This window comes from Myxocyprinus asiaticus, chromosome 5, assembly GCF_019703515.2.
Source record: "Myxocyprinus asiaticus isolate MX2 ecotype Aquarium Trade chromosome 5, UBuf_Myxa_2, whole genome shotgun sequence".
Lineage (NCBI taxonomy): Eukaryota > Metazoa > Chordata > Actinopteri > Cypriniformes > Catostomidae > Myxocyprinus > Myxocyprinus asiaticus.
The window spans coordinates 27,740,156-27,760,849 of record NC_059348.1 but is presented as its reverse complement, the minus strand read 5'-3'; the positions used below and the strand labels follow the sequence as shown (position 1 = coordinate 27,760,849).

The following is a 20,694-nucleotide window of genomic DNA, read 5'->3' as shown; positions in this document are numbered from 1 at the left end:
ACGTGGCAGATATGACCTGCATATATTTAGTAATATAATTTTGTGGTTAACAGTCTTAAATGCAATACACTATAAATGTATATTCCTTACTAAAAATAACAGTCCAACCCTGAACCTGGTATGACAACCAAGATCTGAAATATCTTTACATTCTTTCCACCTCTTAACTGTCCGGAATCAAATAGAACACAGTTGGCTGAAATGTGTTTACAAAAGATAACAATGACTCCAGGCCACACGTGCAAGATACTTAAGTAGTAAAATGAATAAATGTTCAAGAAGGTGGAGGTCTCACATCTATCAATTAAATTTTCAATAGGTCCACCTCACACAGAGGCCTAAAATAGGTCTGGCTAACCAGCAAGCTATTGTCTTTGTTTTGCGTCAATGGGAAGCACTATTTAAAACAGAACCACTCTCCAACCAAAGCAAATCCATATAAGTGTCATAGCTATCACTCACTTACTGGGCAGGAAGATTAGACTCACTATGCTGTTCAGATTAGTGGTTTCTAATGATAAATATGTTGTGAGATGATAAAATCAATCTCAAACTTGTTCAGTATCAACATTTTTGTCATTTAACTCTGCGAGTATTGTTGGGAAAATAAGAAAAGAATCTTATATGCACAGTTAGGTACTGGCAACCTGCACATGTGAGCATAATGTAAAGCAATTTCCCATGTCAACAAGTAGTCACTAAGCATGCCAAAAAGGTGAACCAGAAAAGAAAAGAAAGAGGGCGCCAATTAATATATAGGCGTCACAGAAGGAGCCTGCTATCCCGCTCAAAGGATATCCTTTGTTTGACATAAGTGATTTTCCACTTAAGACATTCAGATCTCCTGTTCTCAAAGAGGGCAGATGAAGGGCTTGGTGTCTCTGACGTCTAGAACCCCACAATAACTTTCAAAGATCTTATTAAAGATACAGAGCCATCGACAGAAGACAATGCAAATGTTGTTGTCTGGAGATGTGGAATGTGGTAGAGGCTTTGGAGTGTCCGAACTTTATATAAACTACCTAAAGTTACCTTTCCTGATTAAAATTATGGAAAAAGACCAGTTTAATTGGCTTACTTGTTCTTTCAGTTTTCAGCTTGCCCAAGTTTAACAGCACTGAACAATTATAAGTGTGTCTTGGGGTCTTTAAAAAAGAAGAACGGACAGCATTTTGGAATAAATATCCCCTCTCCACCCTCCATTAGGAAGCACTTTGGTGCTTATTATTATTACCTCCTTCCTACCTAGGTCACAGAACACCTCACCTTTTGTCTCTAGAAGCTAACTTTCTTTGTCCCCCCCAAACACTAATTGCATTTCCTATTTGCTTGGCCCTTTTATGCCCACCATTATGGTAAAGAAATTAGAAGCCAAAAGCTTTTTCTTGTTGAAAAAAGTCAAAAAATTACAGTCATGACAAACATAAGACATAAATGATTAGTCACCAAAAAGAGTAGAAAAATACAGACCATTCAGGTGTTTGTAACACAAAAGTGCAAATCTGTTTTGAAGGGGCTAAAAGAACACTTTTGTAATTAGTTTGAAGTGTCTTTTTATTTTTTATTTTAGCTAGAAGTTGTAAAATCCAAGCAACAACTGATGCTCTCAGCATCAAAATGTTAAACAACTGTTTACTAAAAGCACAGTCTGTGTTTAAATGTGTTTAAATTGTAAATAATATGTATGTAATGGTCTTTAATGTAACTATATGGACTTATATAAGGGATAATGTACAGTCAGCCTGTTGTTATCGCACAATAAACCCCAACAGGGTGATCGGTCTTGTATCACCCTGAAGGGGTTTATTTTATGATAACAACCATCTGACTGTACATTATCCCGCTTCTTACATGACAACTAACCAAATAAATAAATACATGGATTATAATATAATAATGATTTGCATTGAGAAGAAAAATCAATGAACAGCTGAAATCAACCTCCGGTTTCGCGTCAGAGTTCTGTTGGTGTTTATTTTGTGAAAATGACCGTCTGACTCCTCATTATTCAGCCTATTACAAGACTACTTACCAAATAAGCAAATAAATGGACATGAAACGCTGATCTGAGTTTAAATTGTTTTATTAGCTTACTTGTAGAGATCACACAGTGATCAGTAGAGACGGCTCGCAGAACCCGGATGAGCGGTCTGATACGTGGATATGCAGTTGTTACAGAGCGATATCAGACTGCTAGATTGTGCCATTGACCAATCAGAATAGAGTATTCCAGAGAGTCGTGTAATAACCATTGATATCGCACATACTGACAACTATTGCAGGGGCCAGATGAAAGTGCATTTACAGCTGTGAGAAAAAAAAGAGCCCTCGTAATATATGAATTTCCTCATACAGAATGAATAAAAAATGTTTTGATAAAAATATTTGAGCACTGGTTTGCCTATGAAATCAATTACTTGGCATCTACAGGAATTTGCTATTGTGATTAATGCAGTTTCAACAGCTGTGACTATTCTTTTTAAAAACATGCAGGACATCAGTCAATATAATAACCTTATGGAAATATGACTCCAGTTTTTTTTTTTTTTTTTTTTTTTTTTACTTGAGTCAGATTTGTTTCTTTAATGCAACCAATATTCTGTGTGGCATAATGGAACAATTTGTGTGTTCTTCCTTTACTGGAAGAAACTCTGGAATTTACCCTTTAAATAAAGATATTAAAGTATCATTTAAATGTACAAATCTGTATTGCCCTCTAAAGTGTTGTAGTACTGTCATTTATTTCTGGACATATTAACCATGAGTCATTTCTGGATATGCCAATTTCCATCTTTGTTGAAAAATGTATAGTATGATTTTACAATATTGATAAAGCAAACAAATACAATATTATCAGTCTCATCATACATTTAGTTACACTCCATATTCACATATCTAAACATCATAAACTGCACGACTAAGTTTTTAAAGGTAATCCAGCCAATATCAGAAATTTGGTTCCTTTACAAATAAATAAATATTGTCTAAATTAAAAAGACCCAAGTAAAATTTAGATGCATATTCTTTATAAAATGTATTACTTATTTTTTCAAGGAAAACAAACTCTTAAAAAATGAAATAGCTAATATATCTTTTATTAAAGTTTGAAGAGTTTCAGACACATAAAAAATGAAGCATGACTTTTGGGTGACATAAGAAATATGGGCAATTTCCATGTTGGATGGTAAAATATGAAATGTCTCAACAACTCTACCCACACAAACACATACATATGAGTACAATGGACTAGGATAAATACAATAAGGTTTAAATACAATAAGAAGTGGTCCAGGAGCTATGACAATTGTGCCTTTGCCGTGAACTAGTCATCTAACCTCAGGTTGCTCCATGAGGACTGTCTCTGTAATGGGTGTAATGTGAAGCACTTTGTATCAAAGCACTGGCTGAACAACAACAGTCTATACTTGCATCCTACACATAAATAAGAATTTGAACATGGTATTTAACATATATTTAATTACAATGGAAACAGAAAACAATCAATGTATTACAAAAATAACACCACTGTTAAATGCATTAAATGCCACCGTTGGGCCCTTGAGCAAGGCCTTTGACCCCATCTGCTCCAGGGGCGCCGTATCACTCTGACCCCAGCTTAGCTGGGATATGTGAAAAAAAATATTAAAAAATATTACATATGTTGTTAAATCATATGACAAAGTAATTAAATCGCCAGTTATGTTAGTACGTGAATATCTACAGTAAGTATTTTGTGAAGACTCAGGTCACATGCTGGCCACCTTTCTACCCTCCACTGACTGTTGATGTTGATTGACAATGTAATTATCCAATACTTGCCAAGAGCCATCAAGAGCCACCAAATAATCAATTACAATCTAACCTTTAGAGTAGGCTACTAACCGATAGTGACAGTTTGAAGAATTTATCAAGATTTGGCAATACAAAACAACATCGGCGAAAAGACTATGGCTGAGTTTGAAAGGCCTATACTATGGGCCAGCTCTATGGCAGACATAGTAAGATTAGTATGGTAGTTTGCCATTCCGAACTCAGCCTATATGTATTTTGATGTACCTGTACTGATTAACCCCCTCTGTGTTTACCCACGAGCTCCTTTGCGCATCCTCTGTGATTGGTCTATTTTAGAACATCTATGAATTATTCACCTCACGTTGCGTAATTTTCCAGTCAACATGAGACAGATGGCGCATGTAACAACTTACTGACAAGTTACTGCCAAACCAAACAGAGAAGTAGCCTACAGCGAAATAATAGAGCTTTAAGGCCAAATATGAATAAATGGAAGAGGAAAAAAAGCTGTTCTCAAATTATGAGGAAATCCGTTGAGCGCTGACAGCGTCATGGATGTGCAATTTACTGTTTCTGGTTTGGTCAATGGGTTCATTGCACCTGTATGCATTAGGAGACTGGTGTCGCCGCTGGGGAAGCCTCGCTAGACCCGGTCGTGCAGTTTCAGCACCAGCGCCGCAGAAGGCATCAGCACAGCTGACGTATTCATAAAGGAGAGCAAACGCGAATATCAGACGCGATGTCTTCGGCAGTATTAGGTGAGTGACGGTTGCGTGTTGTGTTATCCAGCTGTCGTAGGTGAGTTAAGACCACTGAGAGCAAAAAAACACAAAACGCCGTTTTCACGCTGTAAACCTACTGTAGAACAGAACGTAATTCTGAAGGTTGTCTGATATTTGTCCAGTAAGCATTATTTGCCTATTCATTATCAGCTGTTGCCGTTGTCTGTAACTGTTCGATGTTATATATGTATATAGTGCGCACATAAGCACATATAGTCTATTACACAAACACATTTCCTACATACTGATGAAAATATGTGTAATTTGCTCATTCATTTTTTTGCCTATTATTTCATCAAAACATTTGTACTTGAAAACCCACATATATTCCGTCAAGCTAAATCATTATCATTTTACCTAATGTATGTATTCATCCTGTAAAACCTTGTACTGTATGCTTCTAAACTTGCTCCACTGGTAGAAGACAAGGCTTCACCCTTGATGTTAATTATGTTTGGATGCAGTCATTAAGGCACAGTTGTGCTTTAAAGAGTTATTAGAGCTGCATAACAAATGAAATGCATGTATTTATGTCACAATACTTCAGTACACTTTCATGCAATTTTGAGATTGTGAATATGACTGAAGAACGTTGCATTTGTGATCTCTGTTTACCTAGTTCCTCTTTTTACCCTGCTCTTGGAAAAGCATTTGCAATTAGGTAACATTGCAGACTGACACCTCAGTGTGTGTTTTTATTATTTTACAAATTCAGGCATGACATTATATTTTTAATTTTATTTTTTTTTTAATTTAATTTTATTTATTTTTTTTATTTTTTTGTACAGGCTACTATAGTAAATGTTAGAGCTCAAAACTACTTCTTGTGTTCTTCACACTTTAATCAACTGTATCTTAAAAAGAGCTCACCTTGTGACACAGTGGTAACAAAACTGCCAATCTGTCACACAAGGAGTCTGCTTCCTCCATTAAACTGCTTACATTTAAAATGAGCATTTTCACACAAGGAACGCAATGCTTAACACAGCGGTGATGGAAAATCAAGGGGCATCTTGAACAGGGGTTTATGTCACCATTATAAATTGCTGTTTAGATCTGGCAAATTAGTGATACAGTAGCTCTCTTATTCTTTCCAAAGCAAAACACTCCACAGCAACACATACAACTGGTAACCTCTCATCGTTATACATTGCTATTTCAGTGGTTGGACAGTGCTGTGATCTGTTTTCAAGCAATTTTAAGGATTAGGGCTTGGTTTCTGTGGAAGTGGGTGACGACTCAGTTGAAATGTCGGTTTGGTTGGACCTGAATAGGGTAAAAGTGGTTTGTGATGTGTTTGCGGACATTTCAGTGGTCAGATATTTTTAACTAAGAACTGCTGGGAAAATCTAGATAGCTGCTTACTGTTACTGTTTTTTCTGTGTTCATTTTCTTTCTGCAAAAAAAAGAAGAAAAAAAATCAGAATAATGATATACAGTACATTTACGTGCAATAGAATGGTTGTTATTTTTATAATAACAATAATATTTCCTGCCCTCTTTTAACCACAGAGAAATTGCTCAGAGGTCGTCTCTTTCATGCCAGACAGTACATCATGAGGCATAAATCCAAGATCACAATGGCTCCCACTGAAAACTGTGATATTCTTATGACATGCCCAGGTGCGTAATTTATCTTTCACTTTTTTTTCTTTTTTTTTTTGCCCCAGTGCACTTACTGAAAATTGTAAATGTATGGTCATCACATAATAGGGGTTTAAGTATGTGCATCATCTAAATAAATAAAGATATGATAACATTTGTTGTCTTAAAATACACATTTTATTGTGTATTTTGTTCTTATGCCATGGATCACTTTTACAATACATAGAAGTATAAAGTGTGAATTTAATTGTAGGAACTTTTTAAATTTTGTATTAATATTTACCCATATTATCATCTATTTCACAGACATCACAGATGACCATACACTGTTATGGTTACTTAACCAAATCCGTCTGGAAATTCCACAAATCAGAATCCAGATTCGGCAGCATAAATACACTCACACCTATGCATTCTTCATTACCTCAACCTTTGAGAAGTAAGGCACAGCAGAGAACCTACTTGACTCTAAAAGTATCTCACCACAGTTATTCTATTGTTTTTCCATGAAAAACCAGGACCATATAAAATGTCTGAAATGTTTGACAGATGGTCACTGTGTCTTAAACAGCAGCAGAATCACCGTTCTTTTTTTTCTGAAAGCTTGTTGCGTGGAGCTGAACAGATGGGCATGCAAAAGGCAGTGAAGGTACGTTATGGAGGCGGCACTCGCAGGTTTTCATGTGAGGAGGATGACATCTATGAGAACATAGAGAGTGAGCTGTGTTTCTTCACATCACAGGTCTGCCTTTAATCGACAATCTCTGTCTTACACAGTCTTCTCATGTGACATTCATTAAATGTCTAACGTTATTAAGGTGTTTCTCTGTTATCTCTAGGAGCGTCAGAATATTATAAAATATTGGTTGGACAATCTGCGGGCCAAACAGGGCGAGGCACTTCATAACATTCACTTCCTGGAGGGTCAACCAATCAGTAGATATTTCGATATGTCTCTGTTGAAACATTATTGTTTCAGTTTAGGAATTCGTACTCATTTTTTTTTTTTTTAAATCTGAATTAAATTTTGTGTGCATGTATCTTTTGTAGTACCAGAGCTAATAGCGAGGGGTGTAATTCTTCAAATGTTTCCCCTTCGTGACCAGAGAATTCTGAACCACCTGATGACGTCCTGGGTTCAGGCAGTCTGTGAGAGGCAACCCCTAGGTGAGAGCTACTTTGCTTTCACCAGCATGCACAAGAGTAGACTAACTTCTAGTTATTCTGAAATGGCTGATGTTTTTTTAATGCTTATGTAATCTGATTCCCCCAAGGTTCTTCCTTTAGCAAACAAAGTTATGTGTATCTTGCTTCATTCTTTTGTGCTGACCGTAAAGCTCTAAGCAAATATGAAGTGCTGCAGTGTAAATTTAGAATACATAGTCAGTCAATACAATGTTATGTATCACTACATTCTATTGGTTATATACTATTTTTAAAAAGTCACTCCTGTGGAAACAGAGGTCACACCTCTGCAACAAAGATAGCAAAACAGATTATGAAGTGCTGCAGTATAATTGTAGAACACAAAGTCAATCAATAAAGTGTCACTTTTTCATTCTACTGGTTTTATTGTTATTAAAAAGACACTCCATTGTAATCCATAGGTCACACCTCTGCAAAAAAGATGGCAACGTAGTTTATTTCTGACCGTTGTGTTCTCCTGCTCTTTACAGATGATATCTGTGATTATTTTGGGGTGAAGATTGCCATGTACTTTGCATGGTTGGGGTTTTACACCAACTCTATGCTGTACCCAGCAGTGATTGGCTTTCTGCTCTGGATCTTTGCTGAGTCTGATCAGGCAGGTCTTGATATCACATCTGTAATTAGTATAAAACTGTAGGTACTTAATTTGGTTATGAGGCTTTTTTATTATTATTATTATTTTTTTTACATGCAGACAAGTCAGGATATTTGCTGTGTGGTTTTTGCCATTTTCAACGTGGTGTGGGCAACACTGTTCCTGGAGAGATGGAAGCGGCGGGAAGCAGAATTAGCATACAAGTGGGGAACACTGGACACCCCTGCAGAGTCACTGGAGGAACCCCGTCCACAGTTTCGGGTATGTTGACATGGTATAATTGACTCCACCAGTGTCATAGGACTGTTAAGTTTATCCCATTATACATACAGTATATATAAAAGTCAGAGACTACTTATAAGTGTAAATTGCAACAGAAAGCATCCTCTTTGCACTAACTGCAAATAGTGTTAGATGTTATTTGCACCCTAATTAAATACTGGCATACAGTACACCAACCCCTACCCCTAAACCTAACCCTTCCCTTACAAAATTTAACCATGGTTTTACTACAGTAACCATAGTATCATCATGGTATTTTGTAGTAAAACCTAGTAACCACAAAATTGAACATGGTTACTATATTAGCATATTACTGTAGTAACACCATGGTTAATTACATTAAAATTATGGCTTACACCAAAACATGGTTACTACAATATTACTATAGTAAAACCTTGGTTAATTTTACCCAGATCAAACCTTTCAACTCCCCGACCTTCATCCGTGACCATATCACTGTGAGAAAATCAACCTTTACCTTTATCAACCTTTACCTTCATAAAGGAAACATTAAGACTGGAGACAGGAAACTTGGGACAAACAATTGGGACAAAAAAGCAAACTCGAACCCGAGACGTCTGCACAAACAAAAAAAGCACATCCACACCGTCATAACACTCCGCAACACTGCAGCAACACTAGGGACACTGTTTGTCTTCAGTTTCTGTGTTTCCACCAGACAATTGGAGTGTAAATAGCTGCGCAGTGTGGATAAAAGCTATAAACAAGTAATACATGATATATCAGAACATGACTTGTTCTGACTCGTGCAACATGTTTATCAGGGTGTTAAACGTCGCAGTCCAGTGACGGGTTGTGAAGAGTTTTTCTATCCACCCTGGAAGAGGAGAATGTTCCGCTGCTTTGTCAGCTTGCCCATCTGTATCTTCTGTCTTTGCTTCGTCTGCTTGGCCATGTTTGTTTGCCTGGAACTTCAAGTAAGGACTATTGTCTTTTGTTACATAACATGCAACAGCAGGTTGTTTCAGCTAACTTCTGCAATATTTGTTGAGGTGTCTTTAATTGCACTTCAAAGGTTCCATCTATGTGTGTGTGTGTTTTTGTTTGTTTGTTGTTTTTTTTACAGGAATTTGTAATCGAAACAAAAGAGTTGCCAAGCATCTGTAGATTTATTCCAAAAATTCTGCTTGCTATAACTGTTACTGTATGTGATGAAGTGTACAAGAAAATAGCTCTTTGGCTTAATGATCTGGGTAAGATTCATTTCAGCCTCTAAATACTCCATGAAGAGCATATTAGGCTTTTTATCAAATACAATTTGTATTCAAGACATTTTTAGCCTGAAAATAAATTGGGAATGTATTGTAGCGCCTAAACAGATATGTTAGTTTCAAATAGCATTCTTAGTTATTTCAATGCTCGTCTTCCATGAATTTGTAAATTATTTTACTAATTATACATTTTTATCTATTGATTTTATCTTTAATAGAAAATTACAGACTTCAGAGCACTTATGATAATAATCTCATCCTCAAGACCGTTTTTGTAAGTTTAATTGTTTATTTAATGTATTTAGTCACAATATTACAAACACTGTGTACTTCATCAACATGTTTGGTTGTCAGTAATGGTTAAATATTGTGTCCCCCATTTTAAAGTTTCAGTTCATAAATTCTTACCTCAGTCTTTTCTACATTGGATTTTATCTCAAAGATATGGAGCGGTTAAAAGAGGTAAGGCACAGGCTACAGAATAATATCAATGTGTTGCATAAAATATTCATAAAACCTGCATAAAACCTTTTGCTTCTAAGCACCACAGGCAAAATATTACTCACTTCAATTTACAGATGCTGGCCACATTGTTGATCTTCCGCCAATTTCTACAAAATATCAAAGAAGTATTACAGCCGTATCTCTATGAACACCACAAATTAGGGGCTCTGAGGCCGTTATGGGACTTAATTCACACCATGCTCTTGAGCTATAGCCATTTGATAGTGCAAAGGGTGCGACTGACTTGCCAAGCCAGTCTAGATGTGAACAAAAGTGGCACGTCTCCAGACCAATCCGAGAAGACAGAAAGGAGAAGTTTGATTGCCAGCTACAGAGTTTCCAAAACAGAGGAAGCAGATGATACTGCTCTAAAGCAAAGGAAGGTCAGCTTCACTGAGAAAGTGGAATACAAAGACAAGGTTGTGGAAGCACCAACACAGGACAGCATACTGGACGATGGCAGTCCTACTCTTGTAGAGGAAGGAATGGATCCATCCTCAATATTTGATATGTGTGATGATGATGATGATGATTATGATGATGAGAATGTCAAGGAAACTGATGATACTGTGAGTAAACCCCAAGAGCCTCAGAGGAGAAAGACCAAATGTGCAGGAGACAACCACAGTATGGACAAGAAAGTGTCCTGGATGGACCCTCCAGAGGAGACTGGGTCTACCGTTTTGACCCAACCAGAGATTGAAAGTTGCATGCTAACTTATGAGGTTTGTGCCCCTCTACAAATGTACTGTACCTAGATCATCAGACCACTCGCTGATGTTAGACATACAGTATATAGAACAGACAGGCTGAACTGTTTGCTCGAGTGTAAAGCAAGAATGGCCATTAAAGTCCAAGCAGGATTTTGACCAGGATCCCATACATTTAGATGATGTACATTGCAGGTTTACAAAAGATAGGCTGCAAACATAAAAAAAAAACATTCTGTTGTTTTGACTTGCAGGATACTCTTCAAGATTACCAGGAGATGTTCATACAGTTTGGCTACGTTGTGCTCTTCTCATCTGCATTTCCTCTGGCGGCCATGTGTGCCCTCATAAATAACATTGTAGAGATCCGAAGTGATGCCTTAAAACTTTGCTCAGGCCTCCAGAGACCCTTTGGACAAAGAGTAGAGAACATTGGACAATGGCAGGTCAGTTTATATATTTAAATAAGCCATAGTACGTTGCATATTACATTGTATGTTCTATTACTTGTGATTGTCCTTTGAACAGACTGCAATGGAGGCTATGGGTCTGATTGCAATAATTGTGAACTGTTACCTTATTGGCCAATGTGGACAGCTACAACGACTCTTCCCCTGGTTGAGCCCTGAGATGGCCATTGTCTCTGTTGTATTACTAGAGGTAAGGGAAGTAACAACATTGGAGGAATAGTTCACTCAAAAATAAAATGTCAGTAGTCAGGGCACTGTTAAGGGAGTCTAGGGCTGTCTCAGTCACAAAATCGTTCCAGCGCACTGAAACATTTGCTATCTAAATATTCCCAGAATGCAGCATAAAAACCAGGGAGCATCATGCTCAATATGCGCCCTTACCGGAAACATTGTCATGTCGTCTGAAGTCTTTCAAGTCAGTAGAAGACGAGCACAAGTGTAAAACTATGAAGACAAAGCCTCATTTTCACTTTAAAAGAGATGTTGTTTGTAATGTCTTTCATCCATAATGACCATGAAAGGGAAACAATCTTTTAAATATTACAGTTGTTAGAAGGTTAAAAATACACTGCTTTATATTATATTTTCTTTGTTTGTTATTTATCTTTCAGAATTACGATGTATGTTTTAATATTGATGAAAACACATGATAGTGTCATTTATACAGTGATGCTGTTGATTAATCCCAGATGTGTTTTAATGCACAAGCTTGTAGTCGTGTCACAGGTGATTGAGTCATAAGTGTCCCAAATTTTAGCAGATGAACACCCTTGCCAGTTCCTGAATTTGTGTGCACGATATACAGATTCACTACATAGGGAGCTAGGGAGCTGATTGAGATACACTTGTATGGCACAATATTTTATTCTTTGGAACAAAGAGCGGTGTCAACAATCTTCAGAATTTCTCCTCTTGTGGTCTACAACTAAACTGTATTTTTAATAAGGTGTAGTAAATTTTATGTAACATTTCTTTATTATTTTATGGATTTCAGCACTTTGCCATTCTGCTCAAATATGTAATTCATGTTGCAATTCCTGATATTCCAAACTGGGTGGCAGATAAGATGGCCAAACTTGAATACCAGCGGAGAGAAGCTCTCAAGGTAACTTAGCAGGCTACATAGCACACGTTAAGCATTAAGCCAACGATACCCAAAAAATTCTTATGTTGTGACAATAAGCAGACAAAAATCTTGGTAGGGTGAGTAAAACTGCCTTACTGATTGTTTTATGTGTGTAGAAACATGAACGCCTGGCTCAGCAGCACCAGCAGCAGCAATGGAGGAAGAATGAAGAAGAGGAGGAGCATCAAAAAATGGCAGAGGAATTGGCACGACAAGAAAGCGACAAGTCAAATCCCAGTGGAGGTGAAGATCATCACCATGATAAAAGCCCAGGAACCAAGTCCAGCTCTGGAGGAGATAAGATTAAGAGACCCAGCTCCCTTTTAAGCAACAATAATGTAATGAAACTTAAACAAATAATCCCAATTCAGGGTAAATTCACCTCCGCCACTTCTCCCACAAGTGGTGAGGCCAAACTTCCAGGTTTTCTAAAGTTCCTCAAGTCTCCAGAGTTAAAAAAGGAAGCAGCGATGGCAGTTGTGCCAGCAGCGACACAAGGGAGCCAAGAGAAATCACAGTCTCCTAGCAAGTCATTCAATCCAGGCAAACTATTCAACTTTGGAAAAGATAATCAGTGTACTGGTGCTGGTTCTGAACAACAAGCTAAACCAGAAGATGCCTCCAGGTCCACTTATGCACAACACACAAATAATGACCAATTTCCTTCACCAGAAGAGCTTCCATCTTCTGAGGTTGAAAAGGATGAGACCACTGACTCTGGTAGTAATCCTTCAAAAAATCAGTGAATGAGACAGTGATACAACTCAATATATAGCACTGATTGTGATGTTTATCATTTGCTTAAATGTGATAAAGCAACCATGTAGTGAGTAAAAACTGCATGTCAAATATTGCTTCATTTTAATATAATATATTATTCTGAGATCTTCATATCTCTATCCCACTGAAGGAGGCATGCTAAAGCACCTGCATGATAAAATCAACTTGGACATGAGAAGAGTAGAAATTTGAATGAGCACTGTTATCATATAAAATGTACAGATTTTCTATTTTTCTACGCATCATTATTTTTGTTACATGAAACAGTAAATTACATAATCTATAAATATACCATTGTCCTGACTAATTTTGATCTTATAATGACAGTGAACAATGCAATAAAATATGAGGAATTACTATGAAATATGTAAAATGGTACTGTATATCAGACCCTATGTTCACAGTTACTTCACAGTGCTATTTTAGTACTACTACTACCACATTAAAATGTGCATCCAGTTATATGCACCAAAATAAAATATCACACATCTTAACAAATGTAGTTTTTTTTTTATCATTATTTATTTAGTTTTCACCTATATTTCCTATTCCCAAATGGATTATAAAGGTTATTATATGTGCATTATGAAACACCCATTTATGGGGCACAATGAGACCATTCTCTGATCTATTGAGTGCAACACTGCAAACAGCAGACCCTTTGACTAATATCATGAATATACCCAAATAGAAGTGTTAAGAATTACTAGATAAATGACAAAATTCAGTATGTAAGAAATTACATCCATTTAAAGAATTTCATGCAGCCAGTATGTTGATGCTATCAGGTATTCCTTTCATTCATTTCTTTAATTTGACAACAACTTTAAATGTAAACCAATAACTCCAATGAAAAGCTGACATTCACTTCAAAGCTTTATCAAAGCAACTGTTCTGTATGGAGTTTCAATGCGTAAGGGATTTTCGCCCTTTGAGCATTCGCCGCAGGATTACTTCGATGCCACCCGGAGTGCTGATTCTTTTGATCCAACCATGGGTCCTCTTTCGTTTGATGTTCTTTGGCTGATATTCTGTCCCACGTTTGCCTGTCCGGACCTGTAGATAGTGCCAGAGTGGTTGCTGGAAAACACAGGCTCCTTCTGCTTTGACATTAAGTGTTCCTTGCAGGACAGTTCTCTGGTCTGCTCCTGTCCTTGATAGAATCAAAGAACTGATAGAGCGTTGTTGACTGCAGCTAAACACAGTTGGGTGTGTGCCATTGCTCCTGAAAGATGATTAGAAAACAAGAAATCAACAGACAGCTAGTAAAATGGCCAAAAAATTCAAAAAAGTTAAGAACACATTTTTCTAAGCATGATGAGCTGATGTGTATACAAGGACACTGTTCAATCAAAGTATAATATTTACAGTGAAGTTGCAGTCAAACAAGAACTCAAAATTCAGCCCTAAAGAACTTTGACTGCTCCTGCGTACTTCATAACTGGCAATGACAATCATGCTGTCATTCCAGAATGTCCATCACTGTTGACTTTAGTTCAGAAATGTGGAAAGGGTAATATTTTTACATTCCTCTGACATGATTAATGAATGTAAAATTAAAGTTAATAGGAGTTAAAATGTTGAAAAGATACACAGTTGCTCTTAGAAGAAAAAGAATGCGTCTCAGAAGAGACGCATTTTTCATGGGCAATGCATGTTTAATTTAGCATGTTTATGTTTAATCTTTTGTCCTTAGGAACCAATACAGGAGCTGCTTATTTCTATCGCCAGGTCCTAAATTAATAGTAATATTAAGATTTAATCTGTATTTGAGGCAAAGCTATGTATAATGAGAGGCTAACCCTGAGCTGCAGGCTAAATTCACAAGAAACAAAACTAGTTTTTCACTACACAGTCGTGTGTTTAAGAAATAAGCAGTGTAACATACCAAAACAAAAATTTGGACCCCGAAAAGCGCAGAAATGTTGCTCGTAACGTGTTCATTTCTGCCCAGAACAGCTTCCTTCCATCAATATCACACCAAAGTCATCACGTGTTCGGTATTTCTTCCTCTGCTGTGCTAAATGCAGGAATTTCAAAACTCACTGCGGCCCCCTGTAGTCAAACTCAGAATAACACATGCGCAGTGATTTATTGGTATAATGTTATTACAGAAACAAAAGCAGTCGGCAGTGTGACGATGAATTCGTAACAGAGATATCGTGGTTCTCTGTACTGTACATAGAGTGAACCGAACAGACAGACGCGGTCCATATACTGCCAGTTGACTCGTCAGCTCACTGGTCTCAGTGCTGCGACTCTGCATGGCCGGAAGCGGAAGTGTCTTTCAGTAAACGTACGAGTTCCAGGATCACCACGCAAATTTTGAAGCAAACTCTGTCGCTTCTATTCCACAAACCTCTGAGGTGCACCAATTTCAGCCGCCAAGATGTTCAACAGAATGACAAGCTTGTGGATGGGTGATGTAAGTGTTTACATTTTTAACGTCTTCGATAATTAAGTGAGTATGTACATTAGCGATACGCAGAATGTGTTTTAGCTCGATGTTGCGCGAGCATAACCAGCACTCCCCTCAGACACTCGCTAAACTTACGAAAAGGCTGCTTACATAGAGAGAAAAAAAAGTACCATTCTAGCAAACGTGTCTCTAAGTATTCGCAGATTTGTACATGTATCGCATGCTAGTCTGCTGTTGTGTTACCTCAGGTTTGTCGTCGAGATTTTTAAGAGGCCTATCGTATTTGCATTAGTGCTTTTGTGTCGTAATGCAAATAGTGACACAGACTACGTGTCTGGAGTATGTTTTGAGTTAATTTACCAACTAAACCACATGGTCTCGTAGTACACTAATCTTGACGTTTTAAATCAATTTGAGTGTTAACTCATTGGCGCCTGCGCTGCAACGTCAGATTGCACAAATCTGAACTTCTCGTTCTCTGCGCCCATTGTTATTCATTACCAACAATATGTTACATGTTGAAAAGTACGCTTTTAGTAGAAATACTGGACACATTGTTGATACCCTTCGGAAAGGTTCCACAGTTCGTTAATCTCATAATTTTTTTTTTTTTTTTTTTTTTACAGTTAGACCCATACATGGACGAGACTTTCATCAAGCAAGCTTTCAGCACGATGGGGGAGACAGCCTACAATGTCAAAATTATAACACATCGAGTTACCGGGTAAGATTGCACAGCAATTTTGAATAGATGCATTGTCTATAGCAGGGGCGGTACTAGGGTCAGTGGACATTAGGGGCTTAGCCCAGACCTCTGTGTATATGGGGCCATCCTTTGATGAAATATCAGAATATAATACACTTTATAATAAAAACCTGAATACATCAATGATGTGTCATTTATATAGTAAACTAAAAAAGTCTCACTAACTTTTGTATCAGATACGCTCGAAGATCTGAAATTGCATGCTTTTAACATCTATACTTTAAAACACGATTTAAAAAACACTTTTGTCCTTTTCGGCTTTCCGTAGTTTGACACATTGTGTATGGCTGTATATAGTTTTCAATGATTTGTTGGGTGCTTAAGTTAATTGACAGGAAAGCAGGTTGTAAACAAGCTGAATTGGTACCAGAGATGAAAAATAATAGCTAGATCACTTAAAGTTTGCTGTGTTTATTACATCGTGTCTTAATAAAGAGTTTTACTAAACACGCAAATGTCCTGGCTCTTGACTTTAAAGTTAGTACATTCCTTGAATACATCTGTATATATTACTCCTTGTTTTCAGGGTTATATATCTAAATATGTGGTACTTACTGCATCTGGGTGGACCAACTCATCACAGTTTCAATTTTTTAATGTTTTTAATTTTATTTATTTATCACACATTATACATTTGCACATATACAGTGAAATTCTTTTTTTTTTCACATATCCCAGCTAAGCTGGGGTCAGAGTGCAGGGTCAGCCATGATACGGCACCCCTGGAGCAGATTGGGTTAAGGGCCTTGCTCAAGGGCCCAACAGTGGCATCTTGGCAGTACTGGGGCTTGAACCCCTGATCTTCTGATCAGTAACCCAGAGCCTTAACCGCTGAGCCACCACTTTTCAAGACACAGCCGCAATCACGTGCCTCAAACTCTCTTCTTGCATGCGCACACAAAGGTTACATGAGAGCTGGAAAGCAGCTGCCGACAAGACAGCTCGTGGGTACTAAATTGAGTCTGTATTTGGTGTTGTCAGTACCATAGAAAGACAGGAATCATTCATTTATATACAGTATTATACCCTAACTTTAATATGTAATGTTAAAATAATAATATGTAATATTGTTTTCATATTAGCTTGATACCCAAGCACTGGTACTTATGACGTCACTACAAAAAGATGATGAAAACATTTGGGGCTTAACGGAAAACATTTGTGGCTTAAGCCCTGAAGCTGCCCATGGTCTATATTAGTGGTTTTCAACCTTTTTCAGTTCGAGCTCCCCAATGTCCAAAACAATATTCGAAGGAACTCCCAGAAGGAGTTCGTAATAAATAAATAAGTAATATGGTTCTAAACATTACATGGTGAATAGAAACCTTTGTGTATACTTTATTTACTTATTTATGTATATAAAGTGGAAAAAATGAATAAATGCAAGCAGGACTGTGCACCAACAAATTCATTCTATGCAGATGTGGAATGAAACTTGAAGTATTGGGATAGACAATCGGTATGTGCAAGCCTCTTTGCTGCAGTGGGGGGAAAAGTGAGCGATTGTGCTATACCGCGAACCAAAAATATTACTAACTATATAGAGGCAAAACTCTATATTTTGAATTTGAAATCTGTCCATGTGATCGTAAATGAAATGACTTGTCAAACACCATAATCTCTCTATCGCTTGATGTTTCCCCAACTGCCCTTTTTTTCAACACTGTTTACAGGGTTTAGCTTTTAGAAATGTAAGTACTGCAATACCTGGAAAATCGCCTTGTTTTGTTGAAAAGTGCTTGAGATTAAAACTGACCATTTCTTCCATGTAATGTGTGTCCATCAAAAATGAGATCCCACACTCCAGTCTTTTAAAGGGTAGTTCACCCCAAAATGAAAATTCTCTCATCATTTACTCATCCTCATGCCATCCCAGATGCGTACGACTTTCTTCAGTAGTACACAAACAAATTTTTTTTTTTTACAAGAATATTTCAGCCTGTAGGTCTATACAATCGCTTTGGGTGAGAAACAGACCAATATTTAAGTCCTTTTCACTATAATTGTTTATTTCTGGTCGCTCTCCAATGCACGTTCATGAGAGGATCTAGTTCACGCTGCCTGTTCGGAGCTGAGATATTCTTCTAAAATCTTCTTTTGTGTTCTGCTGAAAAAAGGAAATCGGACACATCTGGGATGGCAATTTTGGAAATTTTCATATTGGGGGGAACTATCCTTTTAATATCCCTTCTGTTCTTAATAGTCATATAAAAAAGTAAAAAGAAATACATTTTAATCTAAAATGCATGGATGTGTTAAAAACTAGGCTTCTCTCTCATTGATAAATTAAATGGAACATCTTTGCGAGTCTGTGAGATGTGCGTTAAACTCTTAAAGTGACAATTACACAAATTAAAGTTAACTCAAATATTGTTACTTGTAAATTGTACACACATTATTTCAAACATTGACAGCTCATATCATATATATATATTAGGGATGTGCGCTACGACTAATTTGACTGTCGTTTAAACGGAAGTTTTATAACCGACTAGTCTAAAGAGAAACCAACCTTAAGAAAACGGTAAAAAAAATAAATAATAATTTATGCGATCCATTTAAAATACTTCATCTATTCAAAATCAGATGCTGAATTCCACTGAAAAGGGGCATTTATCAGCGACGTGCTTGCCTTAAATTATGATCATTGTACATTAAATATAGAACATGACACACATTCACTGAATCAACATTAGCGAATATTTAAGAGGCATAATTATTAAAACAACTGAATGAATAGTGCAGGATCAATGGAACAACCCTAAAAGCCTGTTCTAAACGGAAATCACCAAGTAAGTCACTTAACATATTAAAACAGTCAGGACATTGTTGAAAATTATTAACAGGTAAGCCAAATCTATGAGAGAGAAAAAAAATGTGCTGAAAAGTTGCCCGTATTTCACGATGTGCAGTCATGCATTAACCACTGATCTAATATAACAGCTGTTTGGTAAAGAACGTTAACAAATAACAGTTAAGATGTAAAAAAAAAAAAAAAAAAGTTGCTATACGATAGAAAAAATAGGCCTGTGATGTAGCCTACAATAAACCTAATATATTCTAAACATGATGTGCACACAGAATAAAATATAGTTTAACATGTTAAGTAGTCGGCACCCCATTGAAAATAGCCTTCTTAATCAGCAGATTTAAAAAATTGCATACCTAGTCTAAAACAGTTATTTTCTAGGCTACTTACTCAAAAGCATAATTTTTTGATGAGTAAAATTAACACGTCAACATGGTCCGGTGAAAGACGGGACTTGACTCACCTGAGGCGTCTATCCTGCACTTGAAAAAGCCCGCTCAGCGGAAAATGCACAGATGTAAAAAGACTCAAATGTGAAAACATCCTTAGGGACTTTCAAACATTTGGAAAGCCGATTCCCGCACCACCGAAGTGATTTCATAACTACTTTGCTGAGTTTGCTTGTCTAGTGAGAGGACATTTTCCTGCACGCGCCGCGAGTGAGAGGGAAGACGCACGCGCAGCCTGAGGTGAAGTTAAATTCTGTATCTGCTCCAGATATCCTCTTTTTTTTAAATAATATTTGTATTATTAATTCTATTTAAAATATGTAACATTAATATGACAGTGCAACCTCTGTAAAAATATAAAGCCAAATGTAAATGTGTAAAAATTATGATCAGTTTAATGGGGGGAAATATTAACCGACTAGTAATTCCAGTGTCGACTAGCAGCATCAGAACCGTTTAGTCGACTAGTCTCGCTCATCCCTAATATATATATATATATATATATATATATATATATATATATATATACACACACACACACACACACACAGGTGGCCAAAAGTTTGGAATAATGTACAGATTTTGCTCTTATGGAAAGAAATTGGTACTTTTATTCACCAAAGTGGCATTCAACTGATCACAACGTATAGTCAGGACATTAATAACGTGAAAAATTACTATTACAATTGTTCAGAACTTCTTAAACTACTTCAAAGAGTTCTCGTCAAAAAAATCCTCCACGTGCAGCAATGACAGCTTTGCAGATCCTTGGCATTCTAGCTGTCAGTTTGTCCAGATACTCAGGTGACATTTCACCCCACACTTCCTGTAGCACTTGCCATAGATGTGTCTGTCTTGTCGGGCACTTCTCATGCACCTTACAGTCTAGCTGATCCCACAAAAGCTCAATGGGGTTAAGATCCATAACACTCTTTTCCAATTATCTGTTGTCCAATGTCTGTTTCTTTGCCCACTCTAACCTTTTCTTTTTGTTTTTCAAAATTGGCTTTTACTTTGCAATTCTTCCCATAAGGCCTGCACCCCTGAGTCTTCTCTTTACTATTGTACATGAAACTTGTTGAGCGGGTAGAATTCAGTGAAGCTGTCAGCTGAGGACATGTCCTCTTTTTTTAGTTGTAGATCTGGCCTTCCACATCTCTTTCT

General features: G+C 37.0%; 3 protein-coding genes across 3 annotated transcripts in view; 2 read left to right on the top strand and 1 right to left on the bottom strand.

Moving 5' to 3' along the window:
* Positions 1–4,187: 4,187 nt before the first annotated feature.
* ano8a (anoctamin 8a) lies at positions 4,188–13,374 on the top strand. Its single transcript, XM_051697278.1, has 17 exons — positions 4,188–4,550; positions 6,087–6,197; positions 6,486–6,618; positions 6,783–6,921; positions 7,019–7,115; positions 7,230–7,346; positions 7,856–7,983; positions 8,083–8,244; positions 9,051–9,203; positions 9,353–9,479; positions 9,716–9,771; positions 9,885–9,959; positions 10,076–10,726; positions 10,966–11,157; positions 11,240–11,371; positions 12,176–12,286; positions 12,424–13,374. The coding sequence occupies exons 1-17, from the start codon at positions 4,532–4,534 to the stop codon at positions 13,051–13,053; spliced, it is 3,033 nt and encodes a 1,010-aa protein (XP_051553238.1). The 5' UTR covers positions 4,188–4,531; the 3' UTR covers positions 13,054–13,374.
* Positions 13,375–13,862: 488 nt separating this feature from the next.
* Positions 13,863–15,159, bottom strand: mrpl34 (mitochondrial ribosomal protein L34). The gene is made up of 2 exons (XM_051697281.1): positions 14,976–15,159; positions 13,863–14,312 (listed from the first exon to the last, which is right to left on the bottom strand). The coding sequence occupies exons 1-2, from the start codon at positions 15,029–15,031 to the stop codon at positions 13,994–13,996; spliced, it is 375 nt and encodes a 124-aa protein (XP_051553241.1). The 5' UTR covers positions 15,032–15,159; the 3' UTR covers positions 13,863–13,993.
* Positions 15,160–15,344: 185 nt separating this feature from the next.
* LOC127440599 (tRNA selenocysteine 1-associated protein 1-like) overlaps positions 15,345–20,694 on the top strand; it is a 13,707-nt gene continuing 8,357 nt past the window's right edge. The window contains exons 1-2 of the mRNA XM_051697279.1: positions 15,345–15,512; positions 16,133–16,230. Of these exons, the coding sequence (XP_051553239.1) occupies positions 15,477–15,512; positions 16,133–16,230 (134 nt within the window). The 5' untranslated portion in view covers positions 15,345–15,476. The remainder of the gene's footprint in view (positions 15,513–16,132; positions 16,231–20,694) is intronic.

Coding starts and splice junctions, on each gene's coding strand:
- ano8a (XM_051697278.1), top strand. Junction 6,922..7,018: donor TGTGTTTCTTCACATCACAG/GTCTGCCTTTAA, acceptor TGTTATCTCTAG/GAGCGTCAGAATATTATAAA. Junction 7,347..7,855: donor CTGTGAGAGGCAACCCCTAG/GTGAGAGCTACT, acceptor TGCTCTTTACAG/ATGATATCTGTGATTATTTT.
- mrpl34 (XM_051697281.1), bottom strand. CDS start 15,031: ATGAACACGTTACGAGCAACATTTCTGCGCTTTTCGGGGTCCAAATTT. Junction 14,313..14,975: donor GGGTCCAAATTTTTGTTTTG/GTATGTTACACT, acceptor ATCATCTTTCAG/GAGCAATGGCACACACCCAA.